The sequence below is a fragment of the Ambystoma mexicanum genome, chromosome 9 (genome assembly GCF_040938575.1).
Source record: "Ambystoma mexicanum isolate Mex_15411 chromosome 9, UKY_AmexF1_1, whole genome shotgun sequence".
Taxonomy (NCBI): Eukaryota; Metazoa; Chordata; class Amphibia; order Caudata; family Ambystomatidae; genus Ambystoma; species Ambystoma mexicanum.
In genome coordinates, this window is record NC_090931.1 from 702625084 (window position 1) to 702645365 (window position 20282).

At 46.8% G+C, this 20282-nt stretch overlaps 1 protein-coding gene across 3 annotated transcripts in view; it reads right to left on the bottom strand.

Annotated features, from left to right (window-relative positions):
- Window positions 1-3552: 3552 nt before the first annotated feature.
- METTL21A (methyltransferase 21A, HSPA lysine) overlaps window positions 3553-20282 on the bottom strand; it is a 166091-nt gene continuing 149361 nt past the window's right edge. For all 3 annotated transcript variants that reach the window (XM_069615591.1, XM_069615593.1, XM_069615592.1), the window contains one exon: window positions 3553-4214. In XM_069615591.1, the coding sequence (XP_069471692.1) occupies window positions 3820-4214 (395 nt within the window). In that variant the 3' untranslated portion in view covers window positions 3553-3819. The remainder of the gene's footprint in view (window positions 4215-20282) is intronic.

Genomic DNA, 20282 nt, shown 5'->3' on the forward strand with positions numbered 1-20282 from the left:
ACCAAATATAATCCACTATCCAAGCTTGGATGGTGGCAAACAGCCTATGCTTTAATGGAGATAAGACCGAGATCCTTATTCGCGGCCAAAAGGCCACACTAGCTAAGCTAGACTGCCTCTACACCAACTTCAACATAGACAGCTCCATCATTCTGTCTCATTGTCTGTAAAGATGCTAGGGGTTCACATTGATGCCACCCTATCAATGAACAAGCAAGTCAGTGCCATTGTCTCTGCATCCGCCCTAAGCACGAAACTCATTATTGCCATAAAACCCTACCTAACCAAGCCAAACCATCTTTCAATAGCCAGAGCCACTATAGGTGCCAAGTTAGACTATTGTGAGGCTCTTCTAGCAGGCACCTCTATGAAAAACCTAAATAGACATCAAATCACCCAAAACAATTCGCTAAGAGCAGCATTAAGCATCCAGAGAAGAGACCACATCACCCAAGCCAGACAGGCAGTTCACTGGCTCCCAGTCAAAGACTGCATTACCTTTAAAATCCTCACTATTACTCACAAATGCCTCAACTTCTCTGCACTCTCTTATCTATCAGAAACCATATCCAGAACCACCTCCTCTCGACCTACCAGAACACGCTATACTAATCAACTCAACATTCCACACATCAACAGGGCAAAAGCAGGTGGGATAGGTTTCCCGTACATAGCCCCCAAGCTTTGGAACGTGTTCCCTACTGCTCTCAGAGCCGAGACCTCCCTCCCGCTTTCCTGAGAAACTTGAAAACGTCCCTTTTCAATTAACACTTACCCCTGCCCCTGCATACATCCACACAAACGCCATACGTCCCTTACTCTGTCACATCATGTCATTTGCAATGTATAGTGTAAAATATGTAAAACATTTGTAACTACTTCTCATCTTGTAACTAAGCTCTGCTCACTCTCTGTAACAAGCGCCACGATGCCCACGGGCTGTTTCGCGCTCTACAAATACAAATAAATAAATAACCGATTTAAGGTGATCTTGCTGCAGTGTTTGACAGACAAGTTCATCGGTTTAGTAATGAGTTTGCTTGTACTTGTCCATCAATCTACCATAGGAGGAAAGCATGTTTGCTCTATTTTCTGTCAATGGATCTCAGAAGAATTGAAATATTTGTCTCGTATCAAGACACAAATATATTATGTTGATTGGATATTTTGAAATCACACATCTGCCATAGTCAGTGCATCCATCACCCCCAATAAGCGGGTGGGAGTTGCAACTTTAACCTCACATATGTTGCCCATGTGGGGAGCGGCCATGGCTAGTGGAAACAATGGGCAGGAGCTGTCCATCCCAGGCATGCTAAAAATTATTTGGGTCCTGGCACTTGTTTTTTTTTTACAACTTAAGCACTGAGTGAGGGTGTGCTATGTTGGTGCCTGGTCTGTTTATGTATTTGTGTGTGGATATCTGTGTGAGGTAATAAAAGAGGGTATACAATCTAATGTCTACATTTTGAACGCACTGCTCATTGGGGATAGGAGAGAACACGTCTTGCTATTCATCGGTATGAACAACAATGAGCTTAAAGACTTATTTTTTTATACATATTTGCTGGGGTTTGAGGCTCTCTGTGATAAGGGCATTTTGAGGAAAATAGATTGGCTGTTTTAAAGGGTTCTTCACGGTTGCATGTAATTTTACTGACAGTAATTACTTTGAAGTAATTTACTTCGAAGTAATAACTGCAAAATCTTACTTTACTGGTTTTATTTTTATTTGTTGGGCCACCCCTATGTCCCTTATTCCCCCTTCATTACTATCCCTACCCTAAACCCCTCCCAACCCAATTTTTGCCCCATAACCTACAAATACATATATTATTCAAAGTCATTTGTAAGTAATTACTTCGAAGTAAATTACCTCGAAGTAATTACTGTCATTGAAACCACAGAATAGGGTATTTTCAACGATTTGAAGTGAAACGTTGACCTAGGTGCTACTAGCCATGAATTAACATGTTGGGGAGAGGCAGTTAGAGATCCAGATTTTGAGTGCGAGATATTGAGTATCTGTGAATAAAACAGGTTTACCTACTGCTCACATTGCAGATGATAATGTGCACATAGCATCCTTGGTGCATGCTTGGTACCAGGACTTGCATATTTAAATAGACACAGCTGAGTTTGCGGACCTATTTTATTTATTATATTTATTTATTCCATTTGTTGTTGTACGCCCAAACCCAAGGGTATCACGGCGTAGTTACAGGAGAATACTTAACTTAAGGTTACATATGATATGAATACTTGATCTTAGTTGTTACAAATACATACACTGCAACAGTTACATATATGATATTTACATGGATAGTACATAGGACCACAGTGCCCAGTATTTATTAAACAGCCAGGTTTTGAGTAGTTTCTTGAATTTGATCAGTATGGGTTTGTTGCTAATATTGGAAGGGAGAGAATTCCAAATTCTAGGAGCTGCAACGTGAAACTAGAGTTGCCTGTTCTTGCGTTGTTGCAACATGGGACTTGTAGCTGTAGTTTTGTGTTAGATCTAAGGCATCTGGTTGTACCTTTGCGGTTTAAACAGTTGTTGAGGTAGGAAGGTGCATTACCTGTGACACATTGATGAGTGACTGAGATCCCTATGGGATCTAATTCCAGATGGTTCAATATCACGCAGGCTAAGAGAAATACAATTTAAATTACTACATAGAATATGTCATCTTCCAAATAAACTGTTTAAAATGGGCCTGTGGGACTCTTCCAAGTGCTGGCATGGCTGCCCATGTCTAGGCACATTAGGCCATGTGCTCTGGTTCTGCCCTAAAGTGAAACCTGTCTGGAGGAAAGTTGAAACTATCACAAAAGCTATAGGTCAATGTGACCCACCAGATTCGCCTGCTTTTTGACTATTAGGAGAAAGGCATACATACTTCTTATACAATCTCTGGAAAAACATGTGGTGCAGACTTTACTGATTTCGGCATGGCGAGCGATTGTGTGCACATACACTGAAAATGTCCCTTCTGTTTGACTATGACGATCCCACTTATCTCGAATAGCTTTTGTTGAAAGGCAGGGATTAATTGAAAGACTCTTGCCGAGTAAGAGAACAAATATAGACCATATAAGAGAAGCTATTATGAACATAATAGACCTCTGGTGAAATATGCCAAGTGGCCTAAACAGATGGACTAACATATACCTCACTTACAGCTAATCTTCCTGGGTTTCTCATAATCATGATTCAGGGGATAAGAACAGAGTGGTTGGGCGCCAACAGTAGGTTCATTGAAAGCCATGTGGCTGCTGTGAGTTAAGTGAATTGGTTTAGATTGTTTGGTGGATGTTCCTCCCGTTTTATTTTGATGTATGTATTTCTTTTAGGTGAAAGCGACTTGTATGATGAGGATCGACAAGTGTTAGATTTGAACTTGTCCTTTTTTAATATATCCATTTTCATGCATTTAATGTATTGAAATTGCCTGATTGATATCTAAAATAGTTCATTATGTATTGTTGCGTTTGTATTTTAACAATTCTTTGACCAATAAAACAATTAAAATATGAAAAAACGATTCATTTATTTCCATGAGAGGAACGTCCTTTTTATTGATAGTAAAACAAATGCCTGTGTGGCCCATTGACAGTGACGGAGGGAAAAACATGAAAAAACGCACCGCTATTTTTAAATGAACATATCGCACCCCGCTGACTGAATCTTCAATGGCTTAGACTAACAGGAATGGATGTGCTAACAACCTAATCATCTTATTTGCTCGTCACGGAACCCCCGCTATTTAGGTCGCCAAATGGATAATACAAATAAAACCAGGAAAGACATGCTTTTTATAGCTCCTTCTTTAGCGCGGACATTTGTGCTTTGTATATGTGAATATCTGAACTAGGGTCGTAGTGAATTTCAGCTACAGAGAAAGGTCCCTTCAACATAGTCAGAAAATTCTGGTCTCTTTCGTATCGAATCCGGCAAGCCAGTAGGATCACAGTATGTTCGGAACAGAGGTGCTCCAGTGTCTTCAACAGGTCTGTGAAAGTGTCCTCAAGATATATGATATCCGCTCCAAGGATCAAATCAAACGTTCTTGAGAAGTTCCCCAAGTCATGCCCCCACGTCAGTTCCATCACAGCAACATTTGGCTGGATATGAGCAGGCAAGTTCGTTCGGACATTGGACTCAAGAAATTCCAACGCCACCTTTCGGTCTGTAATGGTCACATTTGCACCTGTGGGTTACAAAGATAACATGTGATCAGTTGCATACACGATTAATTTAGTGTTACTTGAAAAGGACATATTCCCACTGTACGGACACTGTGAGAAATACTTAAATAACTTTGAAAACAATGGACGAAAGGCCGCCATTCAGAGATAAAAATAATCACATACAAAACACACCTTCATTTCCAACGTTTCATTTGCATTGGCACATTTCATGTAATTGGAATTCCTTGAAAACTAGCAGCTTAGACACTGAGAAAGAAAGCATGCACAACCCTGGCCACGCGACACCTCCTTCTGAACAAAGGCACAGTAGCCACACCAGCCTAGGAAGACTGGGGATCGCTGGAGGCCAGGGGGAGCCCCTCACCCCATGAAGGTACCCCTAAAAGTAGTAAGTAAAGACACCCCAGTGCTCCAAAGGCCCGCAAAAGGGACCTAGTGCACGCACATGTGTCTCCTGCAGATATCCACTGGTGAAACCAAAGCTGGATTAGAAAACTCACCTGCACAAGTACGGCTCTAAGTCCATATGTTGCTAACAAAAGAGAGACATTATGTAGGGCCGCCCAGTAAAGGCCACCCCTTGCAAGATTGTTATTTCTCTTCCCTCCTCACCCTAATCATTTGCAGGGGTTCCTCCCTGCATCTCATTTCCTTCCTCACAGCCTCTTCCCCCCTTTCCCCTCCCCAACGTTCATACGCACCCTCCCCCGACTTCTCTGGGTCTTGGCTCTATTCACCATTCACTGTGCTGAAGCGCAAGGTACTGTGTGTTGGACTACACATGATGCTCTTCTGTACATCGTGTTCCAGCCGAGTTCTCTGGAGGTTGCGAACACACAGACAGAGGATGAAGAACAGAAACTTGCATCATTTGGCCTGCCGAAGGTCTGCAGTCCATGTGCAGAGCACGCAGGATGATGCGCACCCAAAGCTCAACATTGGTTGTGAACAAGGCCTCCAAGCAGTGAACGAAATTAGGTGCTTCCTCCAGGCACATTGCCTCGATGCTGCCGATCCACTTCTCACTGCTAACTACAGACTTGTCTCTCTTCTACCTTTCCTTTCTAAGCTTCTTGAGCGCCTTGCCTACTCTCAACTCTCATCCTTTGTTACTTCTTCATCTCTCCTTCCTCCCTTCCAATCTGGCTTCCGTCCCAAACATTCCACTGAAACTGCTCTCACCTGTATCCTTAACTCACTCCTCTCTGCTCGACATGCCAACCAATCCTCTATCCTTATTCTATTTGATCTCTCCGCAGCTTTTGACACGGTCGATCATCCACTCCTGCTCCATACTCTTTCCTCCTTCGGGTTTAAAGGCCCTGTTCTAAAATGGCTTTCCGCCTACCTCTCCTCCCGTTCCTTTACTGTATCATGGGGAGGCCAGTCCTCTCCTTCCTTCCTCTTATCTATGGTGTCCCTCAAGGCTCTGTACTTGGTCCTTTCCTTTTCTCTCTTTACACCTCCCTCATTGCCCCTGTCATCTCCTCGTTTGGCATTTCCCACCACTTCTATGCTGACAATACTCAACTCTTTCTCTCTTTCTCCCCCTTCTCGCCTGATCTCCACCTTAAGCTCTCCTCCTGCCTCACTCCCATCAAGAACTGGATGTCCTCCCGCTTTCTCTCTCTTAACACTGATAAAACCGAAGTCCTTTTCTTCTCTTCTCCCTCCTTCCCCTCCCCCTTTCAATCACTTTCCTCCCTCCAATCTCCCTATCTCCCCCCAAGCTTGTAATCTAGGCGTTCTTTTTGACTCCTCTCACCTTCTCACAACATATTTCACTCACCTCCCACACCTGCCGATACCATCTCTACAATATATGCAAAATCCGTCCCTCCCTCACATTCCACGCCACCAAACTCCTAATCTCCTCTCTTATCTTCTCCCGCCTCTTCTACTGCTCTTCTCTAATCTTTGGACTTCCCGCATCTCAGTTTACCCCTCTTAAATCCATATACCACTCTGCTGTTCGTACCCTTTGTCTCCTTACCTCCCGTGACTCCATCTCTTCCTCACTCTCTCACCTTGGCTGGCTACCTTTCCACTTACAGCAAACATTTTACTTTCTCTGCCTTGTCTTCAAATCCCTCCATGGTCTTGCTCCTCTTTATCTCTCCTCCCTTCTCTCCTTCTACTCCCCCTCCCGTTCTCTTTGTTCCGCTGACCATTTCCTTCTCACTGTACCTCCTTCCCCCTGCACTTCCTCCCGTTTCCGCTCCTTCCAACTCCTTGCACCTCTGCTTTGGAACTCGCTCCCTCTTACAATCCGCTCTACCACGACCTTCACCTCATTTCGCACTTACCTTAAATCCCTCCTCCTCCATTCTCCTCCTTGAAAACTTCCCCTCTGACCTTTCCACTCCCCCCCTTTTTTTCCTTCATCTGATTCCTCTCTCCCCTCTCCTACTCCTCTCTCTTTCCCTTCCATTTTCCCTCGCCCTATCCATCTCCTACTCCCCCCACCTTTTCCCACTCCCCTTTCCACCCCCCAGTTAATTGCTCTTTGCACTGTTTTGTTGAATGATTCAAGATGTAAATTTTTCTCTCATTGTTAAGTGTTGTTGTTATTCTGTATTTTGTTGTTCCATTGTACAGCGCCTTGGTGTAAAGCGCTCTATAAATCAATCAATCAATCAATCAATGATCAGTGGTAAGAGAGACATGTCCCTACAAACTTGCCAGACAGTTCAATGTTTCAGAAAGCAGCCATGAGACTCCTGCCTGACACTCACATGGTGGGCAACAAACTAAACCATGAGAAAACTCCCTTCAACTGGAGTTGAGCAAGGGCATTGTTTTCTAACAAGAAGAAGTGAAAAAGGAGGTGGGGACCACGAGCCACAGCCAATGATGCCAGGGAAGAACAAGCTACTTACCAACTGGTAACATTCTTTCGACTGGATGTTCCTCCAACGTATTCCACATCTTTGAGATGTAATGTCCACAGCTGTGCACTTCGTAAATTGTTTCAGCAGAGGGCGTCCTGTGTCGGTGACGTCGGGTCGATGTCCCTCGAAGGCCTCCATTGAGGGCGACGTCACTGGATGTTATAAATAGGACGCATGGCACCCGTAGCCTCAGTTTAAGTTTTTTCCCCTCAGAACGTGTGGCACCAGTTTCATGCCTGCTTGACTGCACATAGCCTTGCGGAAACATAAGCTGCAATCGCATAGGAAATTCTCCAGAGGGGCAGGCTGGGAGGGCAATGTGGAATACGTTGGAGGAACATCCAGTCGAAAGAACGTAACTTGTTCTTCGAATGGATTGTGTCCTCCAACGTATTCCACATATTTGACAGACTCCCAAAGCAGTACCAGTAAATGGAGGAGGGAAAAGAATTAAGAGTACCCAATCAGATTGCGGAATAAAGAGCCGCCTTCGCAAAGGCCATGTCCTGACCATGGATCGTATCCAGGGAGTAATGTTTAACAAAGGCGTGGAGCGAAGCCCATGTAGCAGCCTCGCAAATATTCCTAATAGGAATCCCCCTGCTGGAGGGCGGTGGAAGTAGCCACGCCCATAGTGGAATGAGCTTGTAACCCTTCAGGAGAGTCCTTACCCGCCAATCGGTAACACTCCGTAATGGTGAGTATAATCCACCTGGACAAGGTCTGTTTGGTAATCTGTGTCCAGCATATCCTACAAAGAGTTGATCGTCCACACTGACCCTGATAGCCTAGAAATGTAAAATCTCAGAACTCTCCTAGGATCCAACCGATGGAGTCGCTCCTCTTCCTTACCAGGATGAGGAGGAGGGTAGAAAGATGGAAGAACCACCTTCTGACTCAAATGAAATTCAGATACTGCCTTAGATAGAATGGAAGGTCGTACCCGCAGTACAATCCTGTCCTTGTGGAACACAGTAAAGCAAGGTTGTCCAACATATGGCCCGCGGGCCACAATACGGCCCTCCAAGCCATTTCATGTGGCCCTCGAGGCTGTACAGAAAACATTGAACAATTAAATAAATAAACCAGGCGTGGCGAAGAACTGTTACTGCCTCTGGTGCCCCCTAAAAGGGGGAACCAGAGGCAGTAACAGACCACGGCCTGGTTTATTTATTTATTTGCCCAATGTTTGTCGGTCCGTGGACCCCATTAATTTATTTATTTCTGCAATGGTGGTCGAACCAACGGACCCGGCAAACATTGAACAAATAAATAAACTGGGCCGTGGCGGAGGACTGTTACTGCCTCTGTCACGCCCGGTTTATTTATTTATTTGTTCAATGTTTGTCGGGTCCGTGGACCCGATTAATTTATTTATTTCTGCAATATTGGGTCCGACCAACATTGCAGAAATAAATAAATTAATCAAGTCCACGGACCCGACAAACATTGAACAAATAAATAAATAAACCGGGCACCAGAGGCAGCTACAGGCCACGACCCGGTTTCAGGGGCGCCGATAACGCGGGTGCTCCGGCCCCCCGAACTCCCCAGGCCGGAGAGAAGAGACGCACTATGGATGGCCCTTTGTTCCATCCATACTGGGTCTCTCTCTGGCGGCCTGGGTAAAAGCCGGGTAAAAAACGATGTTTAAAAATTGAGATACGGATGCAGAGCAAGATGCCCTTGTTTTGCACCTGTCCCTCAATTTCTAAAAATCGTTTTGGTTTGGGTATATTTCTACATCTGTGTGCAAGGATGTAGAAGTACACCCAACCCAAAACGATTTTTAGAAATGGAGGCACAGATGCAAAGCAAGTCTGTCCCTCAATTTCTAAAAATCTTTTTGGGTTAGATGTATTTGTACATCTGTGCACCCCTCTGGGCAAGAGGGGTGCACAGATGTAGAGGTACACCCAGCCCAAAACGATTTTTGGAAATCGAGGTAAAGATGCAAAGCAAGTCTGTCCCCCAATTTCTAAAAATCGTTTTGGGTTGGGTGTATTTGTACATCTGTGCACCCCTCTGGGCAAGAGGGGTGCACAGATGTAGAGGTACACCCAACCCGAAAACAATTTTTAGAAATGGAGGCACAGATGCAAAGCAAGTCTGTCCCTCCATTTCTAAAAATCGCTTTGGGTTGGGTGTATTCGTACATCTGTGCATCCCACTTGGCAAAAGGGGTGCACAGATGTAGAGGTACACCCAACCCAAAACGATTTTAAAAAATGGAGGCACAGATGCAAAGCAATTTCTAAAAATATTTTTGGGTTGGGTGTATTTGTACATCTGTGCACCCCTCTTGCATTGCATCTGCGGGGGGAGGTGGCAGGGAGAGGGCAAATGAGACTATTTGCATGTTTCTGAGTGTGTACGTGTTGAGGGTGAATGCTATGCTATGGGCGGGGAACAGAGGCGTTGAGGGAGGTAACTCCCCAGAATTCTCAGGAAGGTAACAGCGTGGGAGAGGGTGGGAGTGTGGGGTGAGGTGGGATCATCTTCTTTAGGGGTTTAACGGGGTGGGTGGGCAGTAGAATGTGATAATTCGGCCTTTTGACCACACAAATCGGCCGAAATAAATCGGTCTTTTTTGTATTTGTTCTTCAAAATGCAGAATTATCACATAGAACCCAGTATGGACCTTGTCATACTGTTGACCTTGTTCAGTGTAATAGCATTCAATGGGACAGTACTTGCAGGGCTTAATGGTGCAGAGCTAATGGGCTTCTATATTTTTAAAGATACTATAACAGCACTTCTCAGCAGGGCTGTGTAATCTATTTTCTGCTAGAGCTGCCATATTTGAAATGGGACAATGCTGGTACTCCTCAGTTAGCTTGCTAAACAGGGCTTCTATAATTGTAATACTATGCTTTTGTTGAGGCAATGCTAGTTCATGTTAGTGGGGCTGCTATACTTTTGATGGGACAACATCAGCACTTCTCAGTTGAGCTGCTACACTCTTATTGACAATGCCCTAGCACTTCTCAGCAGATTTATTTATTTTTATTGGTTCTTTACAATGCGCATAATATACCCAAAGGGATCGAACCTGTGTTTCTCCATGTCGTCTTGCTTCCAAGGCGAGCACGTTGCCCCTGAGCTATCCTCCCGAGACTCTGAAGATCTGAAGTACATTTAATGATACAGAACCAGAACTATTGAACAAGTCTAACATCATCTTCATCATCATCAGAATAAATCAACACTGTTGTGGTTATACAAGAGCTAACATATTTAAAGGGATGGAATTACTCAGAATGTAGCAGCACTATTCAATAACCCAAAGTGCTTAAGCATAGTTAATGTGAAAATACAACACTTCTCACCATTGGGACAGTTCTGCCTTGGCCAGAGTTTCACACTGAAGAAGTGAGCAAGTGATCCGAGGTCGGCAGCCCACACACACGCATGGGATTCCCACGCACCCACTTGCGAGATTTTCCCCAAATTAGTGAGATTGTGCTCCAAGGTAAGAGACACAAGCACAGTCTTTGCTCTGAGGTTTGACACACTCACAGGATGGGATGGCATTTTGTTCTCCCATCCTAGGTGTTGCTCTGCCTTTTGAGGGCTACTACAACATGGATGATTATAGAGGGGTGGAATAGGGGCAGTATTGGCCTACTGGAATGCAACTGGAAGGCTTAAATCTCCTCTTTACTTGACTTTAGTATAGGCAGTACATGCTAGCCAATGTTTCCACTGTTCTGCACCCCCGCCCCCATCGCACCAAGTTGGCGGCTACGTGCAAATGCGGTCATATAACTGCTGGTGATGTCACTTCCTATATTTGGGCACCCCCCAGGAAATTCATAAATCGGCTCCCCTGCCCGATTTATTTATTTGTCCAATGTTTGTTGGGTCCGTGGACATGATTAATTTATTTCTGCAATGTTGGGTCTGACCAATAAACCGGGCCGTGGCAGAGGACTTTTACTCCCTCAAGTGCCCCCTGGAATTGGATTATGCTTCTTTCATTACCACAGAAGTAATCGATGTGTATTAAAGAGATAAGCTGGCATATGTATTGGGCACACTGCACATGCTCAGGCAGCATCAATCATGCTTTGTAGAGGACAATGTTGGCTTAAATTGGGAACAGCCAGCATAGACATGTTGCTACAGAGGCATATTTTGGGCACAACCAGCATGCCAATGTGTTACATCAGTGACAGTGCTGTCTTACACTGTGGACACATTGATCATTAAAATGTGTTGTGTTCTACAATGTTCTTGTCTGCTGTTGAAGCCCCCTTCATCTTCAAACTAGTAAACCTATCCTTCTCGACCAATTCAGTACCCAACAACCTGAAACAGTCCTGGGTTCTCCCACTCCTAAAAAAACAATCTCTCGACCCGGCCATTCCCACCAATTACAGGCCTATCACCACGGTCCCCTTCCTGCTAAAAATCCTCGACAGAGTTGCCCACCTGCAAATCCAAGATTACTTGGAGACCAATCAACTGTTAGGCCTGCGTCAATCTGGCTTTCGTCCTCAACACGGAACAGAAACTGCCCTTGTTGACCTCAAAAGTCAGATTGATGACATCAAGGACAAAAACAAAGCAGCTATCCAACTCCTCCTAGACCTCTCAGCAGCCTTTGACCTGGTTGACCACAAAATACTCTGCAACCACCTCTCTTCTGCTGCCCACTTCTCACCCTCTGCTGTCACGTGGATACAATCCTTCCTAGCCAACAGAAACATGAGGGTTTTCTCATCTGTGGCTGCAGCAGACCCCAGCCCCATCACATGCGGTGTCCCACAAGGGTCCTGCGTCTCCCCTACCCTCTATAACATCTTTACAAAGCCTCTCTTTGACAAAATGGACAATCTGGGTGTCACCTACACCAACTACGCAGATGACACCCAGATACTCCTCACCATCACTGGCAACTACAACATTGACGCCACCAGGATTAACGAAATCTTCGCCATCATTCAGGCATGGATAGCCACACACGGCCTCTGCCTGAATGATGAGAAGACCGAGCTCCTCGTGGTCGGGTCCCCCAATAACCTACAGAAACTCAGCCCCGATTATTCCAACTTCATCATAGATGGCAACATCATTCCAGTTGTGAATAATGTGAAAACCTTAGGCTTCTACCTTGACGCCAATACCAACCTTTCCAAACAAGTTAATATGACCGCCTCAGCTACTGCCTACACAGGAAAATTAATCAGGGCTTGTAGACCTTTTCTATCTACAAACAGCTGCCTCATTCTGGCGAGGGCCCTCATACAATCGAAGCTTGACTATTGCAACAGCCTCTACCTTGGTGCCAACCAAGCTATAATCAAGAAACTTCAGATCCTCCAGAATAATGCGCTGAAAGTAGCATTAAATATTCCCAGGAGAGAGCACATCTCCCACATAAGAATATCTTGCAAATGGTTATCCATTCAACAAAAAATCGACCTGAAAACCCTCTGCCTCACCTATAAAGCCTTAAACCACCTAGCCCCCCAGTACCTCACCAACAAACTCTCCCTTAAGCCAAACACAAGAATCACCAAATCATCCAATACTCTCTGCCTCACCGTGCCTAGATTCTCCGCCAAAAGAGCGGGGGGCTCGAGCTTTACTGTCCTCGCCCCTCAACGCTGGAACACCCTGCCACTGAGTATTAAACTGTCCAAATCCTTCCAATTGTTCAGAAGACTAGTCATTAGTTGGCTTCTGGAGAAGGCAATCCTCAGATAGACTAAGCTAAGTACCAACTGTATATATTGTACATACTACCTGCCTGTACATACTATATATGGCATATTAACGCCACATTTGTAGAACTGCTTATATACTGTAACTATGTAACCTGTCCTTAAGCGCCCATTTACCCCTGGGTCTGGAGCGCTGTACTGAATAAAACAAACAAACAAACAAACATGGAATGTACATGTTCCCCTTTAGAACCGATTGTAAACTTATGGCTTCTTGGTGACTTCCTGCTGTAAAATGCACAATTTCAGCCCCATATTTGGAAAAAAAAATCTTGGGGGGACCCCCCCCCAAGCCCTCCCTAGATCATTATAGCTCCCTCGTTACGCTCGGTCGCCCCCACTATTTGAGAGAAATATCAACACATACACACTGGAAGATATCACAAGAAACTAACCTTTGATCACTCCCCCCGACACCAAAAGCTATCTTTGGGACTGCATGGCTATGCCTTTGATGTTTGATGCTATTGTGTCAAAGGTCACACACCATCGCTTTTGAATTTACTGCTTTGGGTGAGGGTGTTCACTTTTGGCTCGCCGGCCCACCGGGTGACAAAAAGTTAATGCTTCGGCCCCACATTCAAAAAGGTTGGACAAGCCTGCAGTAAAGGGTGGCTTTGATGAAAGTGCCTGCAATTCACTCACTCTACGAGCCGAAGTAACCGCAACCAAGTACACAGTCTTGAAGGACAATAACCTCAAAGGACAAGAGTGCAAAGGTTCAAACGGAGCACCCATGAGAAATTTGAAAACCAAATTTAAATCCCAAACCGGCACCTGGAAAGGGGAGGTCGGGAACACATTAGTCAGTCCTTTAAGGAATTGAGAAATCAAAGAAATCTTAAAGTAAGAACATTCTTCAGACGAGGGCTTAAAGATAGACAGCGCCACCAGGTAACCCTTAATGGTACCCACTTGAAGGCCCCTGTGGGCCAAAGAAAGTAAGAAAGACAAAACCATAGGAATGGAGCACTGAAAAGGATCAACATTGTGACCTCTGCACCAGTCGCAGAACTTACACCAACGGCAACAGTACAGGGATTTTCTTGCTGGCCTTCTTGCTGAAAGCAACACCTCCATCACGTCATCCGGGAGATCACAATCCTTATACCTCAATCTTTCAGATACCAAGCGTGAAGCTTGAGAGTCTTGACCTCTGATGGAGAACCTGACCCCCCCCTCGCGCAAGAGCAGATCCTCTCGGTAGGGAAGACGCCGTGGAGGGCAGATTGACATTTCTAGAACGTCCAGGTACCACGCTCTCCTGGCCCAATCTGAAGCAATGAGGATCATGTGGGAACCGAACCTCTGTAAACCTCTGCAACACTTGAGGAATGACGAGGACTGGAGGAAATGCGTACAGCAGCGGGAATGACCAATCCACTACGAACACGTCTCCTAAGGCTCCTCTCGGAGGAAATTCTCTTGAGCAGAATCTCTCGCACATCCGGTTGACACTGGTGGCGAAGAGATCCACTTGTGGGGTTCCCCAAAGGGCGAAGATCTCCAGAAGGACTTCCTGAGCCAACTCCCACTCGTGAGAGATCAAGCTCTGCCTGCTCAGAGCGTCTGCCGCCGCATTTCCGTCTCCGGCCAGATGAACTGCCGAGATCAAAACACCCTGCTGGATGGCCCAGAACCAGAGCTGCATTGCCTCTCTGCACAACGGGAGTGACCCTACCCCCCCTATTTTGTTGAGGTAATGCATGTTGTCCGTCATAATCAGGACACTTTTTCCCCGCACAGACGGCAGGAAAGGACCTCAGCTCGAACAGATTAATGTGGAGGTGACTGTAGACTGACGGAGACCAACAACCGCTGGCGGTCAAGTCGTTGGCATGAGCGCCCCATCCTGTGAGGGAAGCATCCGTCACTACAGTCACCTCCGGCCACGATTGCCAAAACAGTTTCCCCCTCATCAGGTTCCCTTCGTTGGCCCACCACAGAAGATCCTGGGAGACCGAGAGTGGAATCTGAATGGGATCCGACATCTTGAGGACCCACTGCAGGGATCTCATCCTCAGACTGGCCTCTGGCATCAGAAAAATGCAGGAGGACATGAGGCCGAGCAACCTTAAGAATTTGAAAGCCGGGAGACTCGGGGCATGTTGAAACTTGTCCACCATCTGCACAATGTGATGAGCCCTTGCTTTGGGAGGCAAACACTTCCCCAAGGACGTGTCTAACACAGCCCCGATGTACTGGAGCTGTTGGGATGGTGTCAGATGCGACTTCTTGAAATTCAGGGAGAAGCCCAGCCTGTGGATGGTGCGGCAGGTGAGACTGAGGTGATCCAACGCTTGCTTGGGAGAGCGCGCCCGGATCAACCAGTCAACCAGGTAGGGGTAGACGTGAATCCCCCCTCGCCTGAGGTACGCTGCCACCACCGCCACTAGCTTGGTGAAGACCCTCAGGGTGTAAGTCAATCCGAATGGCAGGACCCAAAACTTAAAGTGCGATTCGCCAGCCGCAAACCTCAGGTACTTTCTGTGCGCGGGATGAATCGGCACATGAAAGTAAGCATCCTGTAGGTCCAGAGACACCAACCAATCCTGAAATTGAAGGGCCAGGAGGACTTGAGAAAGAGTAACCATCTTGAACTTGTCCTTCCTGAGAAGTTTGTTCAACCAACGCAAGTCCATGATGGGTCTCAATCCCCAGTATTTCTTTGGTATCAAAAAATAAGGGGAATACCATCCAGTGTTCCTCTCCGCTACAGGCACTTGTTCTATATCACCTTTCTCCAGCAGAGTCAAGATTTACTGCGCAAGGAGCGGATCCGGAAGCTTCAAAGAGAGTTTCCCCGGTGGATTGTCATGAGGCCGTTGAAGGAAGGGAAGGCAGTAGCCGTGGGCTATGGTATCCAGAACCCACGCATCTGAAGTAATGGCTCGCCACTCTTCGAGATGCTGAGACAGTCTGCCCCCAACCGGCGAACCATGGGGCCTGGCCTCATGACTGTGCGGCTTTGGCACCTCTATTTCCCCAAACACCACGGGTACTTTTTCGCTGGCCCCTTTGACTGGCAGCCCCTCTCGTTCTACCAAAGGAGGAGTAGTAACGAAAAGAACCTCCCCTCCACTGCTGTCCCCTAGGACGGAAAGGCGGAGGCTGACGCACAGCTGCGCTTAAAGATTTAGCCGCAACTTTCAAGGTCTGCAACCTCTCAAAGCTCTCGTCAGCCTTGCTGCCAAACAAATATGCACCATCAAAGGTCATGTTCAGAAGAAGGGCCTGCAAATCCGGACCAAAACTCGACTTCCGCAACCACGCAAATCTGCGTATAACGGTGCTCGCAGCCATGGACCGGCTAACACTGTGGGGGAATTGATTCGCACATGGAATCCTTGCCGTCTTGCATGAGAGCAAGGAACCAATCCCGTTCTTCCCCCTCGGGAATATGCTCAGCCGCTAAAGAAACACCATGCTCCCAGCAGAAAATACCTTCCGACCCCAACCTTGAAGCGCTTGTCGTCCCTATCTGGAGGGATGGTAGGGTACGCCGCCTGCCTCGAGGTGGCCGTAGCCACCTGAACCACCAAACTCTCACGAGTGGGGCGAGTGGATAAATAGCTGGGGTCGCTAACAGAAGGGCAGTACTTTTTAGTCAAAGATTTATTAACAGCCAGAAGAGATTCCGAGGACTGCCAAGCAGCTGCCACCCTTTTCTGTAAGGTGAGATGAAACGGTAACACCGGGTCAGAGGATGGACCTTGATCTAAGATGTCCGTATATTCATCCTGTACAAAGTCTTCAGGAGGACTGGACCAGCCAAGATACTCTGAGACCCTAGCCATGAGCCTCCTGTATGGTATGAAGAATCAGCATGAGCCCCAGGCTCATGCCTACCAAATTCCACTTCCGGAGAAGTGTCCAACCCACTGGCATCATGGAGGGTTTGCCTTAACTCCTCCAATTGACTGTCTCCAGAAAAAACTGCAGCCACATCAAGATCACCAGGGTCCTCAAATTCAGACCTTTCTTCCTCTTCATAAATGCCGTCCAGAGGGAGCTGAAACCCTGGCCTGAGAACAGAAGAGGGCCTGGAGTCCAATACTGACCTCATAGACTTCCCAGTAGCCTTCCGTTGAGGATCCATGAGATCCAGGTACTCCAATGGCAAATTGAGGGAAAAGATACCCGAGGCGTCTATGCCCCGGGCTCATTAGATGGCAAAGCATCAACGTCCGAGTCGGACGGACACGGCGCCGACCGAGTCGATGCCGGCTTCGAGCCCTTAGTAGGTTGCAGCGGTCTCGCCGGAGACGAGGACCGAGACCTAGAGGCATGTCTCTTGTGACTGTCCTGAGCCTTGTCCGAACGGGACCTCGAAAGTTCCCTGTGCAAGTCGCGTCGCGGACCCGAGCCCGAAGGCCTGCGAGCCGTGTTACGAGACTATTCCTTGCCGGCTTCGTTAGAAGGCGCGTCCCGAACCGTGCCCAGCGATTGAAATATCACCAACATCTGCTCCTTAAAAGCAGCCCATTCCTCCGGAGTCGAGGGACTTCATCGGGCATGCCACTTTCCTCGAGGCACCATCCGAGGAGGAGGATGGGGAAGGCGACCGGTGACGGTGCTTCCTAGAGTGCTGGGACGAGGAAGACGAATGGCGGGAACCACTCCGGGACCGAGATCCCCAGGCCCCCTCCCGACATGTAGAGTCGGCCCTCGAGTCGTCGGTGGAAACCCCCTTGGATTTAGATTTAGATTTAGATTTACGGGTCTTAGTAGGCTTAGAGCCCCTACCTACCTGGAGCTTCCCCTTCCGCAAAGCCTTGGCAGTCAGCGGCTGGCATTTCGAACAGTCGTTGGTGTCGTGAGACTCGCCGAAGCACCACAAACAAATGCGATGCGGGTTGGTGATCAACATTTTCAACTTGCAGTCCCGGCAGGTCTTGAAGCCAGACCGCAGAGTCGGAGGGGTCAAAGAAAAAGACATAGTAACGATGAACACACGAGGCATGCCGAGTTTCACGAAGCAACACGTTTGCGGAAAAAACGGAACTGAGGCTACGGGCGCTGTGCATCCTATTTATAACATCCGGTGACGTCGCCCTCGACGGAGGCCTTCGTGGGACATCGACCCAAGACACCCTCTGCTGAAAATGTTTCCGAAGTGCACAGCTGTGGACATTACATGTCAAAGATGTAGAATACGTTGGAGGACACAATCCATTCCAGACAGGCATATATGTGCAAGTCATCTGAAGCCTTTATTGCCCCTATTCTATTATTACCCACAATACAAAAGGGGCTAGAATTTAACTAGCTTCATGGGGGAAAGGGTGGCATTCGTGAGAGTCATTACAGAGAGAGAGAGAGAGAGAGCAAGAGAGAGAGGGGAGGGGGAAAGGGAGGGAAAGGGGGAGGGGAAGAGGGAGAGGGAGAGGGAGAAGGAGAAGGAGAAGGAGAAGGGAGATCAAACACAAACGCAGGAGGGGATTAAGGGATAAGGAGGGGGATCAAGGGCTAAGGAATAAGAGCTGAGGCAGGAGGCAGTGGTCGGGTAATAAAAGAAGAGGACAAGAGCTTGAGTGCCAGAGTGGACAAGAGCTACAGTGGTCCTAGAACCCCTGGGGTGTGGCCACACTATGTAAGTGTTAGAAATCAAAGTAGCGGGATACCTGCCCGAGGAGTTCCAGGCAAACAACCAATTCCAAAAGATCATATGCACAAGCCGATAAGTGACCCCCCAGCCCCTCCATTTAAGGACATGTGGGGTTGAATGAACAGCAGAGGCCATCTACTGTCACAGATGATGCAACAAGGGCACTAATAAATGACGACCAGGATCCCAGAGAACAGAATCCCACTGAGGACATAGTAGAGCACTGTGACCCTACAACTCCCGAAGACTGAGTGCATTTTGTGGAAACTGTCCTGGGTGATCACCCACGATCCTCTGCTTTCTAGACTACGGTCTGGACATTTGGACTTTGGATGGTCTTTCTAGACATAACCTATTGTCCAAACACCCTTTGGTGTTGAATATAGAAATCTCCCATCTTTCTTTTTGTCTTTAGCAACCCCTCAGTCACAAAGGTGTTCTCCCAACCAGTCATTATATTATAATTGTTACTGTGTGGTGTGTTGAGCCACAGGCTGTTGGCAGATGGAACCTGGGAAAGAAGACAGTTGGCTCGAGGAAACTTTTTGTTTGCAGTTTATTCCACTGTTTCCCAAAGAACTTTATATTTTGTTAAATTTTGTGCCAGAGTGTTTGTGGTTTTCCTGGTGACGGCTGAATTTGTGTTGCTCTGGAGCGAGCGGCCTTTCTGCAGTCTGTCTACAGTTTTTGCTACCTTGGAAAGGTGGAGCTGCTGTACCAAAACACTGGCCTCTCGCAAAGCACACAGAGTGGCAGAGTGTTTGGTGTTTTGCTGGGAGATTGCTGAATTTGTGTTGCGCCGGAGCGAGCAGCCTTTCTGCAGCCTGTCTACAGTTTTTGCGACCTTGGAGAGGCAGAGCTTCTGTACCAAAACACTGTGCCAGAGTGTTTGGGGTTTGGTGTGTTGTTATCTGGAGAGATATAAACAGCTGCACACAACTAAGGGAAAAAAGTAAGTGAGGCTGTGCCCTTTTGAATTTTCTGAATAAAGGAGTGGACGTTTTTGGTGGAGGTAATCTATCTGGCTAAAAATAGATATCCCCTGCGTGGCAACAAACACCCTGAAAGTGTAAAAATGATTGAAGGCACTGGCTCGAGTAACAAGCATGTTCAAACGAAGACTTGTATTAAGACTGCAGTGCAAGTTCATAAGGCAGCTGCAAAAATGACTAAGTATTTTGGGCCCCCATTGGACAATAAAACCGGTGTTAAAAGCAAAGGAGGTGACCATGTGGTGAGCATGGTGGGGCTTCCTGGGTCGCTTTTAGTTGAAAATTCACTGCTAAACCTATGTTTATGACTTCAGGCGGTGAACCAAAAGGAACTGTTAAAGCAGAGCTCAACTCTGGAAGGAGGTGTTAAGATGGATTTCTGAACTCTGACCTAGTGGGCTGAGGTTCAGAAGGCCAGCCTAGTTTCTTGGAAAAGGGTAACCTACTGGACAAACCAGACAAATCAAGGCAGCATTGCCAGCGGTCAAGACTAGGTCCCAGGTCTCAGGAGGGGTGAGGGTGATCCAAAGCCCACAATGAGCACACACAGTAAACACTACAAATTACTCTGTCAGGTGTATATATCACAAATACATATACATTTATTAAAGGCCTTTTAAGTAAAACACACAATAGAATCAAAGCAGTAATAACCAAACTAACACAATCCTAACTCGCAAACATATATACAATAACAGTTGACTTAAAGGAATATTACACAGTAGAACTCCACAACCTGCAAACAAAGGGGTCACAGCGTGCAAATATCATTTAGGTAGTCCTTCACAGTTCAATCCATAACTAAGAGGCAGTCCAGTCCCTGAGATGAGTGAAGCCTTGAGCTCAA